The sequence below is a fragment of the Cyanistes caeruleus genome, chromosome 11 (genome assembly GCF_971803275.1).
Source record: "Cyanistes caeruleus chromosome 11, bCyaCae1.hap1.1, whole genome shotgun sequence".
In the NCBI taxonomy this organism is placed as follows: Eukaryota; Metazoa; Chordata; class Aves; order Passeriformes; family Paridae; genus Cyanistes; species Cyanistes caeruleus.
Window position 1 is genome coordinate 17,751,150 of NC_141711.1, and position 20,789 is coordinate 17,771,938.

General features: G+C 42.4%; 1 protein-coding gene across 1 annotated transcript in view; it reads right to left on the reverse strand.

The window, feature by feature from the left end:
* Positions 1 to 4,064: 4,064 nt before the first annotated feature.
* Positions 4,065 to 20,789, reverse strand: part of SYN2 (synapsin II) — a 156,625-nt gene continuing 139,900 nt past the window's right edge. The window contains exons 11-13 of the mRNA XM_086845249.1: positions 11,549 to 11,609; positions 7,528 to 7,789; positions 4,065 to 5,097 (exon numbers count right to left, since the gene is read on the reverse strand). Coding sequence (XP_086701375.1) covers positions 4,962 to 5,097; positions 7,528 to 7,789; positions 11,549 to 11,609 — 459 coding nt within the window. The 3' untranslated portion in view covers positions 4,065 to 4,961. The remainder of the gene's footprint in view (positions 5,098 to 7,527; positions 7,790 to 11,548; positions 11,610 to 20,789) is intronic.

Consider the following 20,789-nt stretch of genomic DNA (forward strand, 5'->3'; position numbering starts at 1 on the left):
CTGTCACTCAAACACTTGTAACAGACTTCTGAGAGGGAGCTCCCAAAAGGAAAAATACCAGCCCACATGCTCTACTTGTTTCTTTTCTTTCTCATCTGGAGAGACAACAGTTCTTTTGTACTGCCAGTGTAGGTGCTTTATAAATCTGCATGATTTTGTACCAAAATTCCACTCCTATTTAGAAAAGGACAAGAAGAACAACGAGCAGCTTTAATTTTTTACTGTTTACTGTAGCTGTCCTCATGGTGCTGGGAAGTACAGGTCGGTGCAAGGCAATAACAACAACTCAAAATCTTGTCTTTAGGTAAAAAAAAATGTTATTTCTCAAAGGTTATAAAGCCTTGAAAGAGAACTTGTCCTGGGAAACTCAAGTGTCAGATAATGTGATATGGATCAGTCTTTAAACACCACATCCACCCTCGGAAGTGCTGAGCAATGCTAAAAGAAGTTAAAACTTCAGGCCCAGTAAAAAAAAAAAAATCCACAATTTTATTTTGTTTAAATTGTTCCTCTTTCTAATTTTTTTGTGTTGTAATTTGTTGTTAAAAGACTCCCAAACATGTCTCTCCTGGGCTATCTTAATGTGAAACAGGGGATGTTGTTTCTGTTCTTCTTGGCTTATTTTAAACCTAAAGAACTGACTTGAGACTTAAAATATTATTTGAATTCTTTCCCTTTTTGAAAAAAAAAAATTATCTTTCTTAATCTTGAGTTAATTTTTGAGCTGCAATAATTTAGCTACGGAGGAATAAATCACTGTTTCATGAAACTTGATGTAAAGTGTCATCTCAAGGTGGAATGCTCTTCCTCAAAAAAGAGGAGGAATTAGAGAAACTGATGGGATTTTGCAAATTTAGCTGCTAATTTGAATAATTGAATATGCATTTGGAAAACTAATCACTGATTTCAGGTAGCTATTTTGAATCTTTTGATAAGAGATTTTTAAAAATCTTAAAAATTTTTGTTTAGAGGTGCGTGTCTAAGGGAAAGCATTTCCTTGTTGGAGACAGGTATTGTCATTCAGAACTTAAATCCATTTTTGGTGACACGTGGGACAGTTTAGAAGGTCTCTCTTAAATTGCTCAGAGTCCAAAATCACCTCTAGCTACTTTTGGTATGGAAAAATAAACTCTGCTAAGGATCAGAATTTGCAAATGGTTCTTTGTTTGCGGCGCTGCCTTGCTGAGCAGCTTTGCTCTGCCAGGGGAGCAGAAAGGCAAAGCACAGTTAAATTCCTTCTGAGGCCGTGCTGGAACAGGGACCAGGAGCAGGACCCCAGCAATGGCTGGAGAGGTTTGGCTTGGATATTTGGAGAGAATCCTTCCCCCAGAGGGTGCTGGCACTGCCCAGGCTCCCCAGGGAATGGGCACAGCCCCAAGGCTGCCAGAGCTCCAGGAGAGTTTGGACAGCGCTGCCAGGGATGCCCAGAGTGGGATTGTTGGGGTTTTTGTCCCCTGTACGGTTGAGCTGGGTGATCCTGTGGGTCCCTCCCAGCTCAGGATGTTCTGGGATTCTGTGCACAAAGGATGAGAGAGCCGAGTGTCCAGATGGAAAAGGGAACTGTGTCCCAGCCATTGGCAAGTGGTGTCCCTTTGGATGCCCCTGTCCATCCCAGGCCTCCCCCAGCTCCCACCTCAGCCCTGTGCAGCCTGGCTCCTGACACACCCAGCCCCTGCAACCCTGCTGGGAGCTGCTGCTGATGCACAACAGGAAATTTGTATTTGTAGTACTCAGCCCTGTCAGTGCCCAGACAACTGCGGTGCCCTTCCCAATTTCGTAAATTGGAGCTTCCCTGGACGTGATCCGTTCATTGAGGCAGCGCTGGCTCGAGAAGGGGCTTTGTTTTAGTCAGGTAGGAAGTATGCAAAGTACACACGGTGTTTACAAAGTACCTCAGTGCTATTTTGACTAATTTTTACTGGAGAGTTAGTGGTTGTTTCAAAGCTGGATTAGTCACTTTGACCATAATTACAATCTCTTGAAATCTGCTTCAGCATTTCAAGCTGGCTTCAGGCCTAATGGTCAGAAAGTGGCTCCATCTCCATCTCAAGACTAAACTTGATTAGTGGCTCTTAGAGCTTTTATTGTAGCTTTGTTTATCTCGTAGCTTTTTCCTGATTTTTAAGTGAAAGGCGAATGCAGATGGAGCGCTGTGCATGGAAACCTGCGGCACCGCGAGCTGCCTGTGAGTGCAAAGGCGCAGGTGAAGAACAGAGCAGTGCTCCCAGGCTGGGGCTCACACAGATGAGCCCCCACAGACACCCAGATTCCCACTGGAATTCCCTCCCCAGCCCAGTCCCACGCCATAACTGGCTGCTCAGACCTCGCACGCCGAGTCCAGCCACAGCCCCTTGGAGAAGCGAACAAAACAGACGCTCCAAGCTCGAGCAGCCCTCCATAAAACCTCCCTTTTTGCCCTGATTCTATTCTGGAGGTGTGCTATGGATTGAAATGCCTTAGCCAAGAGGCAGAGCCCGGGGAGGGGAGCGTGCAGCAGCTTGTGTGTGACACTCCTTGGCACGCTGGCACTTCGGGGAGGCAGCGTGTTCCGCACACTGTGTGGGAGGAAACACCAGGCACCTTGGATTGCATCATCCCCCTGGCTTTTTTTTTGGTTTTTTTTGGGGGGTTTTTTTTTCTTCCTCCCATTTCTTTCTTTTTTGTCTTCCAGATGGTAAAACAAAGGCTTGTAGTGAAACCCGTTTTCTCCCAGGAAGAGGTGGGAGGGAATTTTTATATGAGCAAGAAACTTTGCCTCGAGTCGAAATCTGGGGCCTGGACTAATGAAGTACCTGTAATTCATATTGTGCTAAATACTGCTGAAACCAGGCATGTACTAATCATGAACCGTGCCAAACTATGCATAATTACTATGCTTTCTCTGTAGCAGTAATTAATTTGCGTTAGCAACTTTGATTAATCTTTCTAATCTAAAAGTAAAGTGCTTCTCAGACATGAAAGGCTCTCCAAGTGCTCAAGGTGGTTGTTGCAGCCTCGTGGAGGGTGTTTCAATCCAGTGTGGGGCAGGAAGGGGACAAAGCTTAAAAGAAGTCAAAGTCTAGCTGGTATTTATGAAGTAATAGCTAATAAAAAGAGTTAGAGCATTCTGTTAGGCCGCAGAATTCATCAGCTAAGCGACAGGCTTCTGTCCATAGTGCCTTCCTCCTGAAAGAAAAGAGAATTGTCAGTCAGAGAGCTTCTCCAAGGGCTGCTCCAGAGGTGAGGGGCTGAGATTCCATCTCACAGAGGGCAGTGAGTCAACGTTTCTACTGCTGCAGCACAAACTCACCCAGAGATTCATTCTGGTCTCACCCTAAGGCCTGCTCTAGGCAGGCTCGTCCAGCCCTGGTCCCAGGCCGCTGGCTGTGGTCAGTCCCACAAGGGCCAGCAGTGCTTCCTGGGCCAGCTGGAGCTGCCCACTTTCCAGGAAAGACGAGTGCTGAGCCCACGGGCTGAGCCTGCTGACAAGCAGAGCCTCCTGGGCGAGCTCAGCTCCCGCAGCTCCGCGCGTTAGAGTTTCCACACGGCGCTGCCAACCTCGCGGGCTCTGCACCCAGAGGAACCCGGGGCTGCTGAAAGATTTGTGTCATCAAAAGGTGATTGTGATTTACCCAGGCTCCATGAGCTACCACAGCTCCAAGAGCTAACGTTTCTGAGGCAAACTGAGGTGTCTCTGCAAACCCACTACAAATCTGAGTGGGTTTTTAAGTGACCACGGTGTTGCTCTTTCTCTCCCTCAGCCGTGTTAATATTATTAAGTTATTTTTTTCTTGTTTCCTCTCTTAGCACTGCTCCCTGGCAAGGATTGCATGTAGCTCGCGATAAGAGATTCAGAATGACATGGAAATTGTTTGGAAATGGATGGTCTAGAGATTAGTAACAAGCTTCAGATTGATTCAGATGACTTTTGTTAAAAACTGCTGCTGCTGCCTCAAAGACTGGGATCAATTCTGGTTGCACGAGTCAGAGAAATATTTTCAAAACACACAACTCAGTAGAAAATGTAAATGTGATTCCTACAATTTGTAGGGTGTTTCTTTTATAATGCTGATTCAACAAAGGAATTCATTGTGATAGTTTATTTTCTTACAGCTGTATTTGTGTCCAAATATTTTATAATCATAAAGCTACCCTCTTGATATCAGTCAAAATAGACAATATATATTGATGTCGAAACAAGCTTTGTAGAAGACATTTTTTTTAAATCAGGCATGGGACTTTACATTTATTAGAAGGTGTTCACAAAAATAAGGGGAACATCATGCATATTCTTTGCAACTAAACCCAGTTATGGTTACAGTCTGGAAATAAATTCTTTAAATAGACATATGGAGATACAGTAGTACATATACACTCTATTTATGACATTTAGTGTACTGATAACTCCCAGCAATACATCAGAAGTCCACAACCAGCTGATGGAAGGATTGGATGAGGAGGAAGAAACTGCTTCAATTTCTCACATTATTTACGTGGCTTGACGAGAATGTCAGTGTGAGTGGCCTCCTGGATGGGGGAGGCAAGAACAAGTCAAGACCATACTTGTGCAGTACAAAACATTTACACACGAAATACACATGCATTGCAGGGCATTGGAAATGGGCAAAGCCAGGAGAAACCCATTCCTCAATGCTTTATTAACACAATTCTACAAAGGAGTCTCAAATAGGATTATATACTTCAGTCACAGTAAGGCCACAAAATTACAATGGATAAGGACCTTAGAATCGGACATTCTGTGGGAGCAATGGAACCCTTCCTTCTTTCCAGGCGTTTTTACGTGGTCCTGGATGGCATCTCCCTCACCAAAGTCCTCCTGCTATTTATTTGTGTTTCTGTAGGTTTAACATATTGCTTGGTACAACAGTGAGCACAGTAGAGAAGGGTACTGGCACAGGGAGAACAAAACCTATGGGACATTCACGGCGGTGTCGGACTCGACCAGGTGGACACGAAGCTGCCTAATCAGAAAACAGACTAGCAAAGGATTTCCTCAGGTTCCGGATGGTCTCAGCTTTGGCCTCGTCTTCGTTCACAGACGACCTGAAGAAGGAGGACTCTGTGAAGCTGAAGGCGTTGGTCAAGGACTGCGACTTGCTGCAAGACACAAACACAACAAGTTCTGCATGGCCACGCTGTCCCCCAGCCTCCACCCCCCGAACACCCGGATCAGCGGTGAGAAGAGGGGAAATTGTCCCTGACACTGGACAAAAATGGGATTTTGCCACCAGCAATAGTTATGTCCCACACAACCGTGCGCCCCTGACTTGAGAGCAAGACTTGAGGATAATATTTCTTTCAAGGAACACACCGGGGTTTTGTTTTCTTTCTACAGATCTGAATTGGATGGTGTGAATTGGAGCCTTGAGGAAAATGTGGACCTGGCTACCAAATCCAAATCACAACCCAACAGGGGTGATTAATAATTGTGTTTTGGTGAGGCTGAAAACAGATGTGCACAGAGAAAAATCAGGTATTTTACAAGAGCTTGAATCCTAAATTTTAATGTCCTCTCCCTCTGTCTGGATGTATTGAACATCAGATCCTTCATGGAGGCTTAAAGACATTTTATATCTTTGAAAAAAATACCTCAAATCAGATATGTTTTTTCTTTTCTGTAGGCAGTGCCTGGCAATGCTGCTCCATTCTTAGTGCTATCATGTAACTCCTGTGTAAGTTCCCAAAAGCATGAAAAACATTACAAGGAAAACAAGAAGGAAAGCAGCTAAAGTTTAAAACTTTAACTCATGACTTGTCAGACAAAATAACATCTAAAAAATAGGCTTGAATTGAAATAGAGCACATTAACGAGCAATCAGCTTTTTACAAAGACGTCCCTACGTTGGTGAAATGAGTTACCTGATTTCATTTTTTATCTCACTACAATAGATTTCAGTTTTGGCTCCAGTAAAACTGGAGCACTTTCCTTATTCAGATTGTCTCAGACTCCTCATGGCTTGCAGCTTCTCTCCTTCTAAACTAATAATGTACAGCAAACAGTGCTGCAGGCGTTTTAGGTTTTTCATAAATTATAGTTGTGCTAATGAGAATAGACTGATAAATGTTTGTTTGTACTCACTGAAAGAGGGAGGGTGGGAAGCAGCACTTGACTTGATTAGTAACACAATAAGTAGCCTAATTAAATATTTATTCACAGATTAATAACATGTACATACAGGTTAGGCAACAGCATGTGGGTGAATACAAAGCATACACATGCAAATAGAGTTAATCCTACAGGCAGGAGATCTGAGCCTTGGTGTGGACCTAAAGCTGCTTCTGAAAGTCAGAAAGCTGCTCTTATTATAGCTTGCGTCTTAAAAACTTTCATTTCTCCTTTGTTATTTTATTTTCAAGGGAGACTCTTCCATTTGAAGAAGAGAAAAATGCATCTGGATGTGAACAAAAAGCTTGAAGGAGAAAGCTGGGAAGCAGCATGTGGCAGGGTCCTCCTGTAACTGCTCTTGGCTGCTTTTCTTCAACGTCAGAAGTTAAGTTTCAAACTATAAACTGATTTCCATCTTGCTTTTAAAAATCCATGTCTCTATTCTCTGTCATCTTAAATGACGGATGAATCAATTTGGGGTTTATGATTAAAAAACAGAATAAAGAAATACATTGTCCCAGGGAGGCAAGGAAAATATTGTCCTCTTTGCTCTGTGCCGTCATCCAGGATCTCTTTGGCACTGAGCTGGGCTCAGGGGAGGACCCAGGGCTGTTTCCCACCGGTGTTAGCACAGGAGTGGGTGGAACAAGGGGATCTGTGTTCCTTGGAGGAAACAAAGACTCCGTGCAGGTCTTTGTACATACCAGACTAAGGAGATGTGTCTGAGGTTCTCCTGGCAATGTCAGGGCTGCTGTGCTGGAAAACTGCACACCTCTGCTGATGCTTCCCTGTTGGCTGGGTTTGAGCTCTGGGGGGGAGTTTTTCCGTATTCCTTACTGGGTGAAAATCAGTAAGGAATCTTCCAGAAGTGGGGCAACCATTTTTTAAATTATTTTTTTGGAGTTTTGTGCAGCCTTCTCTGGGCAGGGCTTGAGCACTCAGGCAGTGCCACTGCACAGCCAAGGGCAGCATAAAGAACCAATTTGGCAGCCACTGTCCAACATTATCCAGCCGGGATTGTGCCTTTGGAAACGAGAATTTGTTGTCTCAGTGACTGCAAGGTTAAAAGTTGAACGAGATAAGACTTCCTCTTGGAGGGCAGGCTGACAGCACACCCAGCCCGTGAGTCAGTGGCACCAAAAGGAGGAAACAAAGACAAGAAAGATGATGCTTTTTCAGACCTGGCTGGGGCAGAAATTGTGCAACGGGCAGACAGAACTCTGTGCGGCGCTTAGGCTAGAACTAACGCTAGCGGCTTACTTTACCCCCATTACCAGGGATTAAGCTTTTTGAACTATTTAACCTCATTTTCAACTTGGCAACAACACATTCATTTTCCCCCTGACTGTCAGAACAACCCCCAAATCCCAGTTACACAAAAGCTGCGCTGCAAGAAGAAGAACGGATAAAGCGACGCTTACTTAAGCTGCGGATGCGACTGAGGCTTCTGCTGTGGCGCAGGCTGTGGCTCTGGCTGGGGCTGTGGCTGTGGCTCTGCTTCCTTTGATAACCTGGAGCTGGGAGGACCTTGGGCCTGGGGCCGTGGCTGCTGGGTGGTGGGTCCGGGCGGGCGCTGGGGCTGCGAGGCTGCGGGCTTTGCTGCCTGCCCCGCGGGGAACACGCGCTGGGGCTGCAATGGCTCCTGGCTTTGGGATTGCATTCCTTGGGGATGCACTGGGCCCCCTAGGTTCAGTACAAGAAAAACTTCATCATGTTATCGTTGCAAAGAGGCCTTATTCAGACTTCATATCCAACACTTTAAAATCACCCTCTGCAATGTGATTAACTCTACTTTCGAGGCAAAAGGCTACTCCCGTGTGCTCGCATGGAGGCAATAGCACTATTCACACTCATTAGGAACCTGCTTGGAGCCCCCATGAATCAGTCTTAAAATTGCTAAATAGCACCCAATTTATCCCAGGTACTGACTTCAAACCAAATCAATGGAGTTACACCCAGAATAGCTTTGGCCCAAGTCAAGGAGAGGCTGTGAGGTAACACAGTAGTAGTAATATCTAATTCAGCAAGACATTCACTATTTTCTGTGTAGTTATTGCAGTTTTCTTCCTCCAAAGTCTTAAAATCATTTCTGTAATATTCCTCTTAGATTCATTCTTACAGCAGTAAAACAATCTCATGCTGAAATTTTCTGGCTAGTTGAAAGTATTTTCATAACTTACTTAACCCCTTAGTGAGATATGTCAAGAACATTACAAGAAACACAAGAAAGTCACTTATTAACTCTTTTACCAGGAAGGCTCTACTGGCAAACTGCTGCGGGAAGTGTGAAACTACAACGTGCAGGAGAGACTCAGGCTGTGAAATCCATGGCTGGAAGGAGCTACAGCATCATCCAGTGGGGTTTTTTTTCCTGCTTTCTGACTGAAATAATGCTGTGTCAGACATCAGGGCTTGCTGCTTGTATCTCACCTCCCAGCTCTGACTGGGGTTTCCTGGACTCGTGGTTCTTATAACTCAATTTTAACTCTTGCATATGAAAATGCACTCAGGGCATCTGACTTGAGGGGAGAAAGGATGGGAAGACATTCTGAGTGTTTGTATAATGCTTCACTCAGGATAAGAGCTGTTGTAAATATCACAGAACACAACTGGAGCTCGACCTTCTGGATACCTGGGAACTCTTAGTCTTGCACAGATATTCAGTGCAAGTAAAACACTTATTCTGCTCAGGTCTCTAAAAGCAAACCTTCATCTCTAGATGTACTGCTGCAATACGTTATTTTTCTTTGTTTTAAGACTGCTTTTATGGTTAACTTTCCCCTCGCTGCACGAATTCCAGTGTGTGTGTGTGTGTGTGAGGACAGCACGTGCTAATGCCTCAGTGAGTTTTAACACAGTTGTAGCAGTGTGTTGTGGTGTAGAAAGATAAATAGCACGTACTGAATGTTAAGGAATGTGCCTTCATTGTTTATTAATTTGAACCACTTTTGTAGGAAATATTTGAAGGTGATAACATGGTCTTGCAACATCTTAATAAGGAGCCTTTTCTTATTAGTCTCCTTTCACTCAATATTGAAAACCAGCAAGGTTTCTTTCCCCCACTTGTACGTACAGGCTTGAATGCCAGAAACTTTACACTGAAGACAGATATAACTTTCTTTTATTGCACATTAAGCTGTACAAGAGATTTCACATAAAAGATATACTGCTGTCACATTTCCAGCGTTTGCTCACTTTCTTGCAGCTGGGTTGTACAAAAGGCAACAATCATGAAAGAAACTTTTACCAAAAATAACTCAACAGAACTGAACATTAAGCCTACACTGTAAAACATCTGTTCCCTGTTACCCACAATATTGCACCTAAGCATGCTGACATGCAGAGAGACATCTTGGCTTGTTTCTTGGCTGTGGGATGTAGGAATTGTGTGTGCCCCTGCGAATCCTTCCCAGGGAACAGGCTGGAATCCTGTCTGAGACAGCCCAGGTCTTCCACACACACACACAACACACAACGCACAAATGTCGTGTGAAAAGCACTTGTGAATACTGGCACTACTCCATGCAAAAAATACCAACTGCTCAAAAGGAAAATCAGTCATCAGATTCAGCTCTCCACCCCAGGGCAGTATGGTTTGTTCTCTTTTAGGGTGTCTGGAGGAAAGGGTTTGTGAACCTGATTTCTGGGTGGAATTTCCTCGATATAGAACAAAATAGCCAATGCCATCGTTGGAATGATCACTGACCCAGACAAATGCTGATCACTAAAGCAAAATATTCATGTAATTTACTGATAAGTAGTAAACAGTAGCACTTACCACAAACATTTAAATAGCTAATAATGCATACCTTAATTCTCATCTCACCAGCCAGCTCATACAAATAAAAGAAACACTAAGAATGATGAGACTCACTGATAACTTTTTCCAGTGTTTGCAGGGAAAACAGACGTAGAACATCAGGCTGTTTTCCCTTTAAACATAATTGTTTGCACTAAACTAATGGCCACTACTCATCTTTGTACATATTCAAGATGAAAATTATAGTTTTGTGGCTCGCTTGCAACTCAGCTTTCTGGTATGCCAGCAGTGTGCAGCTTGTGATTCTAGGCTAGATTTCTCACAACAGATCGACTGCCTGCCCGTGGAGCTCTCATAGCATGGCATTAGAAATCGCTTATGTAAAAATCACAAAGAATTTACCTACAGAAAATCTAGCAGTTGTCAGGCACCTCAAGTCCTTTCTGCATGTTTGATGTCGAGCAGTTCTTAGAAACCCTATTTAGGTGGATAACGTCGGGACTGGATTTTCTTTACAGCTCTCTGGATACTTGTAGGTGTAAAATAGGAGACCTGAGTTGGTAAAGAAAACCACTGACATTTTCTGTCTTGCATTTTCTATACCCAGGATCCTCAGCTGGTTAAAGGTACCTCGGTCTGCCATCCCCTCACTTCTCAGTATTTGCAATGAAATGAGCTCTTACAGGAAGTTTAACAGTCCTTGAGGTACTTCTCACCAAATAACCTGGGATTTAAATCTTAGGTAAGTATAAGATTTTTTGAAAGTATTTGCATTAGTTTTCATTAAAAATCTCCATAGATTACTAATTCAGAATGACAACAAAAGGTACTACTTAATTGAAATAGGATACATTAAATACTCACACTTTCACTGAGATATTGCACATAGGTGGCCCATTTACATAGCTTTGTAGCTAATAATTTAATGCAGAATTACTAAAAATATGAATACCAGTATGTAAAATAGAAGATATTTTAAATATTCCTTGGGAAGAACTGTATTTCATGGAGTCCCCGAAATAGCAGACTTCCACTCGCGTATAAGTAAAACTCAAAGGTTAATAAACTTTATAAAATTATAAATAAAAAGCCTCACTAGCAAATCCTAATCTAGACTTTTAAAAATATCTCTGGATCACCTACCTATCTGTCATGCACACGCACAGAAAAATAAAGGCTATGAGTACAGTGTGCACACACTCACAGAGTAAGCAAAGGGACGGGGGCTTTGCACCTCGGGGGATTTTACTGAACGATATCGAATACTCCAAAAATACTGTCTAACCATCCAGGATGTACAGTGGGCTCTAGAGAGGCACATTCTTTGTACACTGTTGACAGCAGCCCTGCAATCACAAGTTTTACAGAGGAAGGTTGGAAAGCATTACACGCACAGACAGGAACAAGGAAACAACCAGACGGGAGAGTTGACACTGCATAGAAAAAACACAGTCCAGGTCAGCACTGAAACAATGGCAAATCAAACAAAACTGGGATGCTTGCATTAGGATTGTTTGTTTCTTTGCTTTCAATTTGGTTTCTTTTTTTGTTTTTTTTAAAATTGTTTTTTCACTTTTCATCTCTGTTTTAACCCTTGCTTTTGGTCTCATTTATCTAAGTAGCCTGGACTTGTTTTGGTCCTACTGCAACGCCATTACAGTCGAGAATGTACTGTAAACAACCTTGAGGTGGTGGTCGCTGAGGTGGGATTTTGTTTGGCTCTGGCTCCTTTAGTGATCCACTCTGGAAAATACATTTGAAAACAGAAGAGAGAAAAAAAAAAAAAATAAAAAAAAATTAGAGTAGCTCGGTTTCAATTTTCCACTAATTTGTCTTTATTTTCATTAGAAAACTCTTTACTGCTGGGGCTGAACATATACTTTAAATTTATTCCAGATACCATTTTTTAATTTAGTTGCTGCCTGACATGATATATGAATCCTGGCCTAGGCCAAGGCTGAGCTCTTACAAAAACTGTTTTCCCTTTGCAGCATGTGATCAGGATGCAGGGAGTGCCTTCCCAACCTTACCTCCATTTGGGGAAGGACTTTATCCTCAGTTCCCAGCACCAGGAACCATTTTTTTTTTTTGTATCTCAATGCTTCTGAGCTAATTTTTTTTCTTTTTTTTAGGACAGACTGGATAGGAAATGGATTTCAACAGATACCTTTGTGTAATTTAAGAAATAATTTATTTTTAACAATGTTCACTTGTATCCAGAAGCGTTTGCACAGCAGGAGTTTTGCCAGTGACAGTTTCACTTTGATTTGCTGGCTGTAAGTGGGGAGGGAGGTGGGCTGCTCCAGCTTCACTGTTTTGCTAAGCAAAATGGAAGAAGAAAGCAAAAACCACAGACAAATAATAAAAATAATTGAAATGATTTCATGCTTCTCCATCTGACATGTTATTAGAAACACATGTAATACTTCACTTTTCAAAACAGGAGGTTTATTTGGCAACATCCTTTTCACATGGATACTTGTGAAAGGAAAAGATGGGCCTGAACCAAAACCTTGGAGCAGAACACCCTCTGGGAACAGTATTTGAATCCAAACTGTGTCCTAGGCCCATCTCTAATATTTTGAAACGTGAAAGACGTTAAATCACTGGATGTAATAGCTTAGGATTTTTTTTTTTTAAGGATCCAGAAACCAAATTGCCATCTGTCAAGAGGAAAAAAACGCAGAATTTATTAAAGAGCAAATGCAAAATCAATTAAACGTGTTTCTTGCAGAGCTTACTGGGGTTTTTTTCTGATAGAATTGTATTTGATCTCGCTCCTAGTGCTTTATTTACGGAATAAATCTTGCTCCCAGTGCTCTGAATTCCTGCCCAGCAATGCAGCTGTCGAGTTCCAAATGGCACAGCAGCTCTCCAGTGCATGCAGCTGCTGCAAGTTGCTGTGTCTGCTTTAGCTGCATAAACAAAAGGACACAGGGCAGCTCTAAAACTCTCATTATTCGGCATTACCAACCTGCAGGAGACCAAAGGAGGGGTAAAAGTGATCCACACAAACTCTGCTCCTTGATTTACCTGACCCAGTTACACAGTTCCTGGTGAGCATCACTAAAGGGGTGAGCACAGGTAGAAAATAAGAAAATTTTGTGAGGCGGGAGGAAGCCCCCAGAGAATGTCCCAGTGCTTCAGAGTGGGTTGGAGCCCTCTCTTTTTGTTTCCCTCCTTGCTCTGATTTTCAGAGCCTCAGGCGGGAGCCCCGCGCTCCCTGGGCACCTTCAGGGATCCGCGTATCCGCTCTGGAGAACGCGCTCCCTGCATTCGCACCAGGAGCTCCGTGGGGAGCAGAGCAATCAGCCCAGAGTGGGAAGCTGAGAAGGAGCCCTGGAGGGGCAGCTCCTGCCCCGTCCCAGAGCTGGGATGCTCCTGGCACCCCTCGCTCTGCTCCCGGGGCACTGGGACGTGCACAGAGCTCTGGGAGGGAAACCTCTGAGCTTGGGCCTTCAAGAACTCCAGGAGTTCCTTCTGGAGGCCCAAACACACCACGTGGGTTTGTTAGAAAGCACACACCGTATTTTATAATTATCATGATTAGCACATGATGAGCTCCCTACCCTTCCCAAGGGCCCCAGTCCAACCCAGGGCTCCCTGCAGTGGCACTGGGTGGCCAGGGAGGATATGAGCCTTATCCTTTTCCCACTCAAACAAAAGACTGTGTAGGTAAAAGTCGTGTTTTATTTAGAAACAGCTGGCAGTTTAAATTCACATCCACTTTAATGTCAGAGCAACATCTGCAGGGCCTCTGTCTGTCCAGTGCCTCGAGGCTGGAGCCAATCTGCCATTTGCACCGAAATGTTTCGGGTTTTATCACACCTTGCACTGACTCCACACGGCAGCACCAGCCCTTTCGCAATCCCATATCTCTCATCTCACCAAGAAATGATTTTATCCTAAACAAAGCTCTCAATAAACATTATAGGAGCTCGCTAATTCTTCCCTCAGCTCTCCTGAGAGTTGAGAGCCTCGTGCATTTTCTGTTGAAGGTGTAGTTCCCCCTCTCCAGTCACTGACTGCAGCTGTCCTGATTTTACCACCCACACATCCTTTTTTTTTATTATTTTTTTTCACCAGATATCACCTGGTGCTTCCAGGAACCTCACCCACACTCCAGGCCAATCACATGGGTATATTACTTTGGCTAATTAGCCAACCCACCCAGGCTGACCCAAAAAGTCTAATTAGCATTACATTCCTAATTGAGAAATCTTACTCATGGTTTTTCAATGGTCTGTAGTAATCCAGCCCTTTTCAAGAGCCTTTCTTTCAGACAGTCAGAAACCTTGATACTTGATATTAAAGGCAGGCTTTGAACCAGCCTTGTTTGCTACCCTGAGCCAAGACCTTTAATAAAACCCAGGCTCCTTCTGGAACATCACTTGTTGGCAAATGAGCTGCAGGCTGCTCTTCTCACCTCTGCAAGGTGGTGCCAGAGCAGTTGTGGGAGCTCCTCTCTGAGCAGAGCTGCTGGACCAGACCTGTCCTGCAGATGGATTCACCCCTCTTGCTGATTTTCTGTTTTTCTTCGCTGCCCAGCCCACCTCCTACCCTCCTTCTTGTAGCACAAACATGTTGTCCTGTGCTGCACCTCTGATCTGCAACAGGCTGGCTTCAAACACTGCAGGGATCCAGGGTCAAATGCAGGATTTTACCATGGAAAATGGCCCTGCACAGCTCCTCATTTGGATGCTCAGGACTAAAGAACAGGATCAGTGGCACAGGAGTGTGCTTGGGGTGGTTTAGGATTACCTGAGTGAGACACAGTGGCTGGTGGCAGGAGGAGGAGGAGGAGCCCCTTTGGTTTTCATTTTGTGCCACACAATTTTCGCATCCCACCCAAACTCCCAAGGAGAAGGGGTTGCTGGGACATTCTCTAGGGCTGCCTAAAGGAGCTCTCCTGCCCAAAGGGGTTTGCTGTTTATATTACTGCCCCCCAAAAATACACCTTCACCTGGGGAAGCCTCCAAGGCACATGAATGCTGCAAATCCACTCCAGGGATTTCTCAGCTCTGGAGAGAACAAGTGAGGATTTGGCTGCATAATGACCTTTAGGAATATTGGCTAATTACAGTCAGAGACAAACCCCACTCCTTATCTAGAGTATAAACGTCTCTAGATGTCCCTGTGGCACTTCCTTTCCACACTTAACCTGAAACTGTCAGAGTTTTAGGGGTAGAACTGGCAGAAAAACCTGTTTATTCTTCAAATAAGTTGTGTTAGAATTTGATCATGGCATTACTTCTTATTCTACCTTTCTATACATGCAGATTGGATTCACAGACACTTGAATTTTGAACAGTCTGAAGAATGTTGAAACGGGTGGGAGCAAAAGCAGCAACTTGGCAGGGAAATAGCCCTTGGGCAAAAGAGATGCTAAACAGAGTCCCAGCAAAAATTGATTTTGATTTGGCTGAGGCTGAAGACTTTGTGAACTGCAGCTGGAGCACGTAGAGTTGTTTTTGGGTCTCGATTGGTTTTCTTTGTAATGCAAGGACAGGAGCTTTTCATAGGTATTTCAATATTTGAGGGGAAAGCCATGTTTTTCAGGTCAAGAAGGAGAGGGATCAATTGAGAGTTGCCAAAATATGAGCTGAGTTAGAGCTCGTAAAGGAACAGGAGTAAATAGTAAAACACTTAAGTAACAGGAGAAGTAAGAAAAAAGGTGATTGTTAAGGAGAGAGGTCATTGAGAGAGTTTAAGTGGAGAGTAAATAGTAAATGAATGCTTGAAGTGTTACAGATTATGATAAACACAGGAGCAAGGGAAAGATGGCAGGTGGGATAAAAACTGAAAATGAGATGCAGGTAAAAATGAAACATTCTTCATCTCAGAAATGAAAACCAGCTGACTCATGGAATGCAGAATTCCATACCAGACCTCTCTCTCCAAGCTGGGAATGGCCAAGTTACACTGGACAAGATAAAGCAGTAGCACTACACTGAGGGCAAGGATGTGGCTGCTGAGGAAAAAAGCAGTTAATGAACAGAAAATACTGGGAAGGACCTTCGTGGGATGCAGAACTCGAGTAGATTATTAATTAATTAATTGGCACAAAAAAAAGTAGGTGTAGATGATACAGAGGTGGAAGACTGTGAGGGCAAAATATTCTAAAGAAAGAAGGAAATTGATCAGTGGAGTTAAAAATAAAATAAGAAATTTTGGACTAATGACTTAAATCTGTCACCAAGGCAGAGCTCACTCATGAATTGAAATGTAATAGGAAAGATTTGTGCAGTGAAAACCCCAAAATCTCATCACAGCTCAGTGCAGCCTTTGGAAGAACCCTCCTGCTTAGTTTACTAAAATCCAGGGGTTTTATAAACAGAAACTGGGGGCAGAAACCAAGCCAAAGGACAATTCAAACCAAGAAGAAATGTGTATAAACTGAATAAAACTGGGCTGCAAATAAGCACATGCTGTATAATTTAGCAAAGCAGTGAAATCCTGAAATGGAGCATCCAAAAACACAAAACTTTTCAGGAACTTGTTGCTTCCTGCTTTATCCCTTCAGCATTCAGTGTGGCTGGGGCTGGTTCAGACCTTCCTCTGCTCCAGGTGACTCTGGCTCAGGTGATGCACCTGCCCCGTGGTGTGGCACTGAACAGAACTATAAAGATGTTGTTATTTGCTGATTTTTATATTTCCTGTGGCCTGAGAGAAACGGTGACAGCTCCAACGGAGAGATGAGTTTTGAAAATCCACCTTCCTGTTGCAAGGGGGGCAGCAAGAGGAGAGTTCTCGCCTGCTTTTTACTCATTTTGATTTTGCACATCTCCAGCCTTGCCCTTCTGCACTGAGGGAATCTGTGTGGAAAACACACTCAGCAAAAATGGGGCCAGCCTGGGTTTTCTTCACCTTGGAGCTGTGATAAAGAATTCAAAACTTGGAGCAGCTTTTGTTGCTGCCCAACAAACTTTCCAAAGAACCTCTGCAAAACCTGTCAGAGTCTTCCCCTGAATGGGTGGAAGTGACTGCTCAGAGCAGAAAACAAGGTAAACAGTGAGACAGTGAGACTTTTACTTGAAATTGCATTTAAAAAATGCTCTGAAAAGGTTTTTTTTTTAAACATTAAAGAGTATTCTAAGTTTGATTTCATAGCTGTGCTCCATTGCTAGATAACTCATTACTTCCCAGACAACAGCTTCCTTCTTGAATATTTTTACACACGGTCCTAAAAAACATAAAATCCTGGAATGCTTTGGGTTGGAAGGGACTTTAAAAATCATTTTTTTTCCAACTGCACCTGGGCAGGGATGCTCCCAGCAGAGCAAGTGGCTTGGGAAAGGTGAGTGCCGCAGCAGGAGCTCAGTGCTGCTCTCATGGGCGCTCCACTGAGATGCTGGAACAGCTCAATTCCCACTGTCCATCCCAGCCCTATTTTCTGTTATTCTGCTGAACAAAAAATAACCCCACCTCTCACTTTGATCAGGTTTCCAGAGAAGTAGGATGTCAACTTCACAGGGAAAATTAATTTCTGAAGTACCATCAGTTATCAAAGATTTCTGCTTCCTTCCACAGCCAGGCAATAATTGCAGTGGACAAGGATGCTTTTTCTATTTCTTCTTCAGCTCTTTTATTGCTTGAAGATATCAGATTTCCACTCGTGCTTTTGGAGCAGGGAACATTTAAAGCATGCAGCTCTCAGGCAGCTCTTCCCAGGGAAAGGATTCCTGGCAGGCAGGGAGGGAATGCAGAGCCTGGGATGGCAGCGAGCTCCCCCGTGTGCTGACACTGGTGTCAGGGGAGCTGGGAGCAGGGAAAGAGCTCAAAGGCATGGAAAAGCAGGGAAAAGGGTTCAGGAGGTGCAGGAGAACATCCTGTGAGTGGCAAGGTGAATTTTCTCTCCCCTTTCCCAGTGTGCAGAGGAACATCCACATTCACTGTGGATAAAATCCCGTGCTGAGGGTTGGAGTTGTAGGGAAGGTTTTGACCCCTGAGCCCAGGGGGTGAGCACCATTTTGGGTGATGCTGTGCTGTGTCTGCTCCTCCAGTTTTAACAAAAAGAAAGTTATTTTTATGACTATTTTGAAATAGGGGGTGGCAAGCAGTCCTTGAATGAACAGGAGGAGTTTGAAGTCTGCAGAACTTCACCATGAGCCACAGATCCATCTTTACCGGATCCACCCGGAGCTGAAGTTTATCCTTGGAAACGAGAGAGGCTGGAAAAAAAGATGATGGAGCAGCCTCAAGCCCAGTCTGAGAACCCCCATTTTGTGTTTTTTGGGGTCACAGAGCCCTGCAGTGGGAGGGGGCACAGAAAAGAGGCTCTGGGAGATACACCTGAGCTCTCCCCAGATTAAACTGAATTTCAGGGATCTGCCAAGAGCCAAGCCCAACATCCACTCCCAGCTTCTCCTCTCGCTCCTCGTGCTGCTGCTGCTGTCCTCAGCCACCCACTGCAGCTTGGGGGGCTGCTCTGAGCTCTCAAAAACTCTCTGCTAGAACTTGAAAGACCCTGGAGGAGCATTTTGAGGCAGCTGAAGACAATTTTGCTCCGCTGGCAGCTCCAGAAGTCCATGCCCACATTCCGGAGCTGGAAGTGTGTCCAGTGTGAGAGGTGCTTTATTTTCTTCTTCTTTTTCTTTTTTTTTTTTTTTTGGTACAAGTCAAGGAAATCAGTTGAAAATGAGCTGCTCAGGGATTGGATTCTTCCATAATTTCTCGTGGTGCTTCTCCTTGTTTAAAGATTTTGACACACATTGCCCTTATTGAAAAGAAACTGGGGGATTTCTGGGGAGAGGGGCAGAATTCCTGCGAGTTAAACAGGGAGAAAAGCCAACCCTCTCTGCTTAACAGAGTTTGATTTAAAGGTCAGAGAAATCAAACAGAAAAGTCAAGTGGAGACAGGGAATAATAAAATTAAAAAATAGAGAGGAAACCTCCACCACAGTGGGGCAAGAAAGGGAGACCAAAGAAAAGCCTCCAAAAAAAAAAAAAAAGATATTTCTGTTAGGTTCAGCTTAAATAAACAAAATCAGAGAGTAAAAAAGATGAAAACTAAGATTAAACAGGAATCAGAAGGATGTTATATGTGATTACAGCACTAAGACAGAACAGAGAGGTGCAGCCTGGGCTCTCCTGTCCTGTTTGTGTGTGACAGATTCTCCCTGCTCTGGAGCTGGGGGATCACCACTTCCCTCGCTAGGATTTGGAAAAGGATGAGCTTTGCTCGCCCATGGAATGAGGAGAATTCTTGCAGTTTCCCAAAATGATGCCTGTGGGACTGAAAAGCTGCTCACCACAGAAGTCTGCACCAAGAACAGACAGGCCACTCCATCGTGCTGGGCTCAGGGTTAATTTAAATCCCAAATATTTCCTTTTTTCTTGAGGGGAGGGACCTGGAGTGTCAGAATTCCCAACAGCACCGGCAGGTTGGGAGATGATCAGGAGATCATCTGGCAAGAGGGTAATAAAAGTTAGGAAAATTATCATTTTGTTGTGTGAATGAAGGAAAATAGAGAATATCGCTATAATTATTATTATTATTATTATTATTATTATTATTATTATTATTATTATTATCATCATCATCATCATCATCATCATCATCAATATTGTTATTGTTACTGTTATTGTTATTGTTATATATATTATATTGTGTTATATATATTATATTGTATTATATTGTATTACATTATATTACATTACATTACATTATATTATATTATATTATATTATACTGTATTATATATATTATATTGTATTACATTATATTATATTATATTACATTACATTATATAATATTATATAATATTATATAATATTATATTATATTATATTATATTATATTATATTATATTATATTATATTATATTATATTATATTATATTCCCTGAATACAATAAAATATAATATATATTTAAATATAATTTAATATAAGACCTTTAGTGTATTGTTCTATAATTTAAAGGTTATCAGATCCCTTCAGAAGGGGATTCTTGGTGATTTCTTGGCACACTGAACCAAGCTGAGCAGGATAAGCATTATCAGTGCTTTGATTAAATAAAAAATATATATATTATAAATGTATAAATGTATATTTATGATTAAATCACCCTCCTTTCAGGGACACAGCTAAAATCCCACAGTGTTTGTACAGATTTATTGCCATAAATAAATAAATTTTATTTGTTTTGTTAATAAATGTATAAATAATCTTAATAAATAAAATAATAAATAAATAATAAAAAATAAAATAATAAAGAAATAATTTCTTTCTAAATAATTTTAAAATTAAATAAATTTTATTTATTTTCTGGGACCTCTGTTTAGTGGGAGGCTCAAAACCAGCTCAGAGCAGCTCCTGAGCCTCCCTTGGTTCTCACTCCACCTGCTGGTGCAGGAGCTCAGGGAGGATTTGAAAGCAATTATTTTCACTTTCACCATCACTTTGGCAGCAAAATTCCTGCTCAGTTATTTATATCTTGTGTCCTTCTCGATATTAAAGGATTTTGGGTTTATTTTCCAGCATGAACTTTGGGTTTTTGATATATTGCAATACCTGCATGTGGAGTTCGAATGTTTTAAAATAAATTAAACTTTGTTAAAGAAATGGGGACTCTTTTAAATACATGAACTGCTCATCCAGCAGCTCCAGCTGAGTCCTGCCTCTGTTGTGGCCTCAGAATTATTATTATTATTATTATTATTATTATTATTAGTAGTAGTAGTAGTAGTAGTAGTAGTATATTTTTATTTAATTTTTATTTTAATTTTAATTTTAATTTTAATTTTAATTTTTATTTTTATTTTTATTTTTATTTTTATTTTTATTTTTATTTTTATTTTTATTTTTATTTTTATTTTTATTTTTATTTTTATAATAATTGTGATAAATAATATTTGGAACCGTGCCCCAAATGTAACCTTTTACAAAGATGTGGTGAGCTCGGGCTCCTACTTATTTATTTT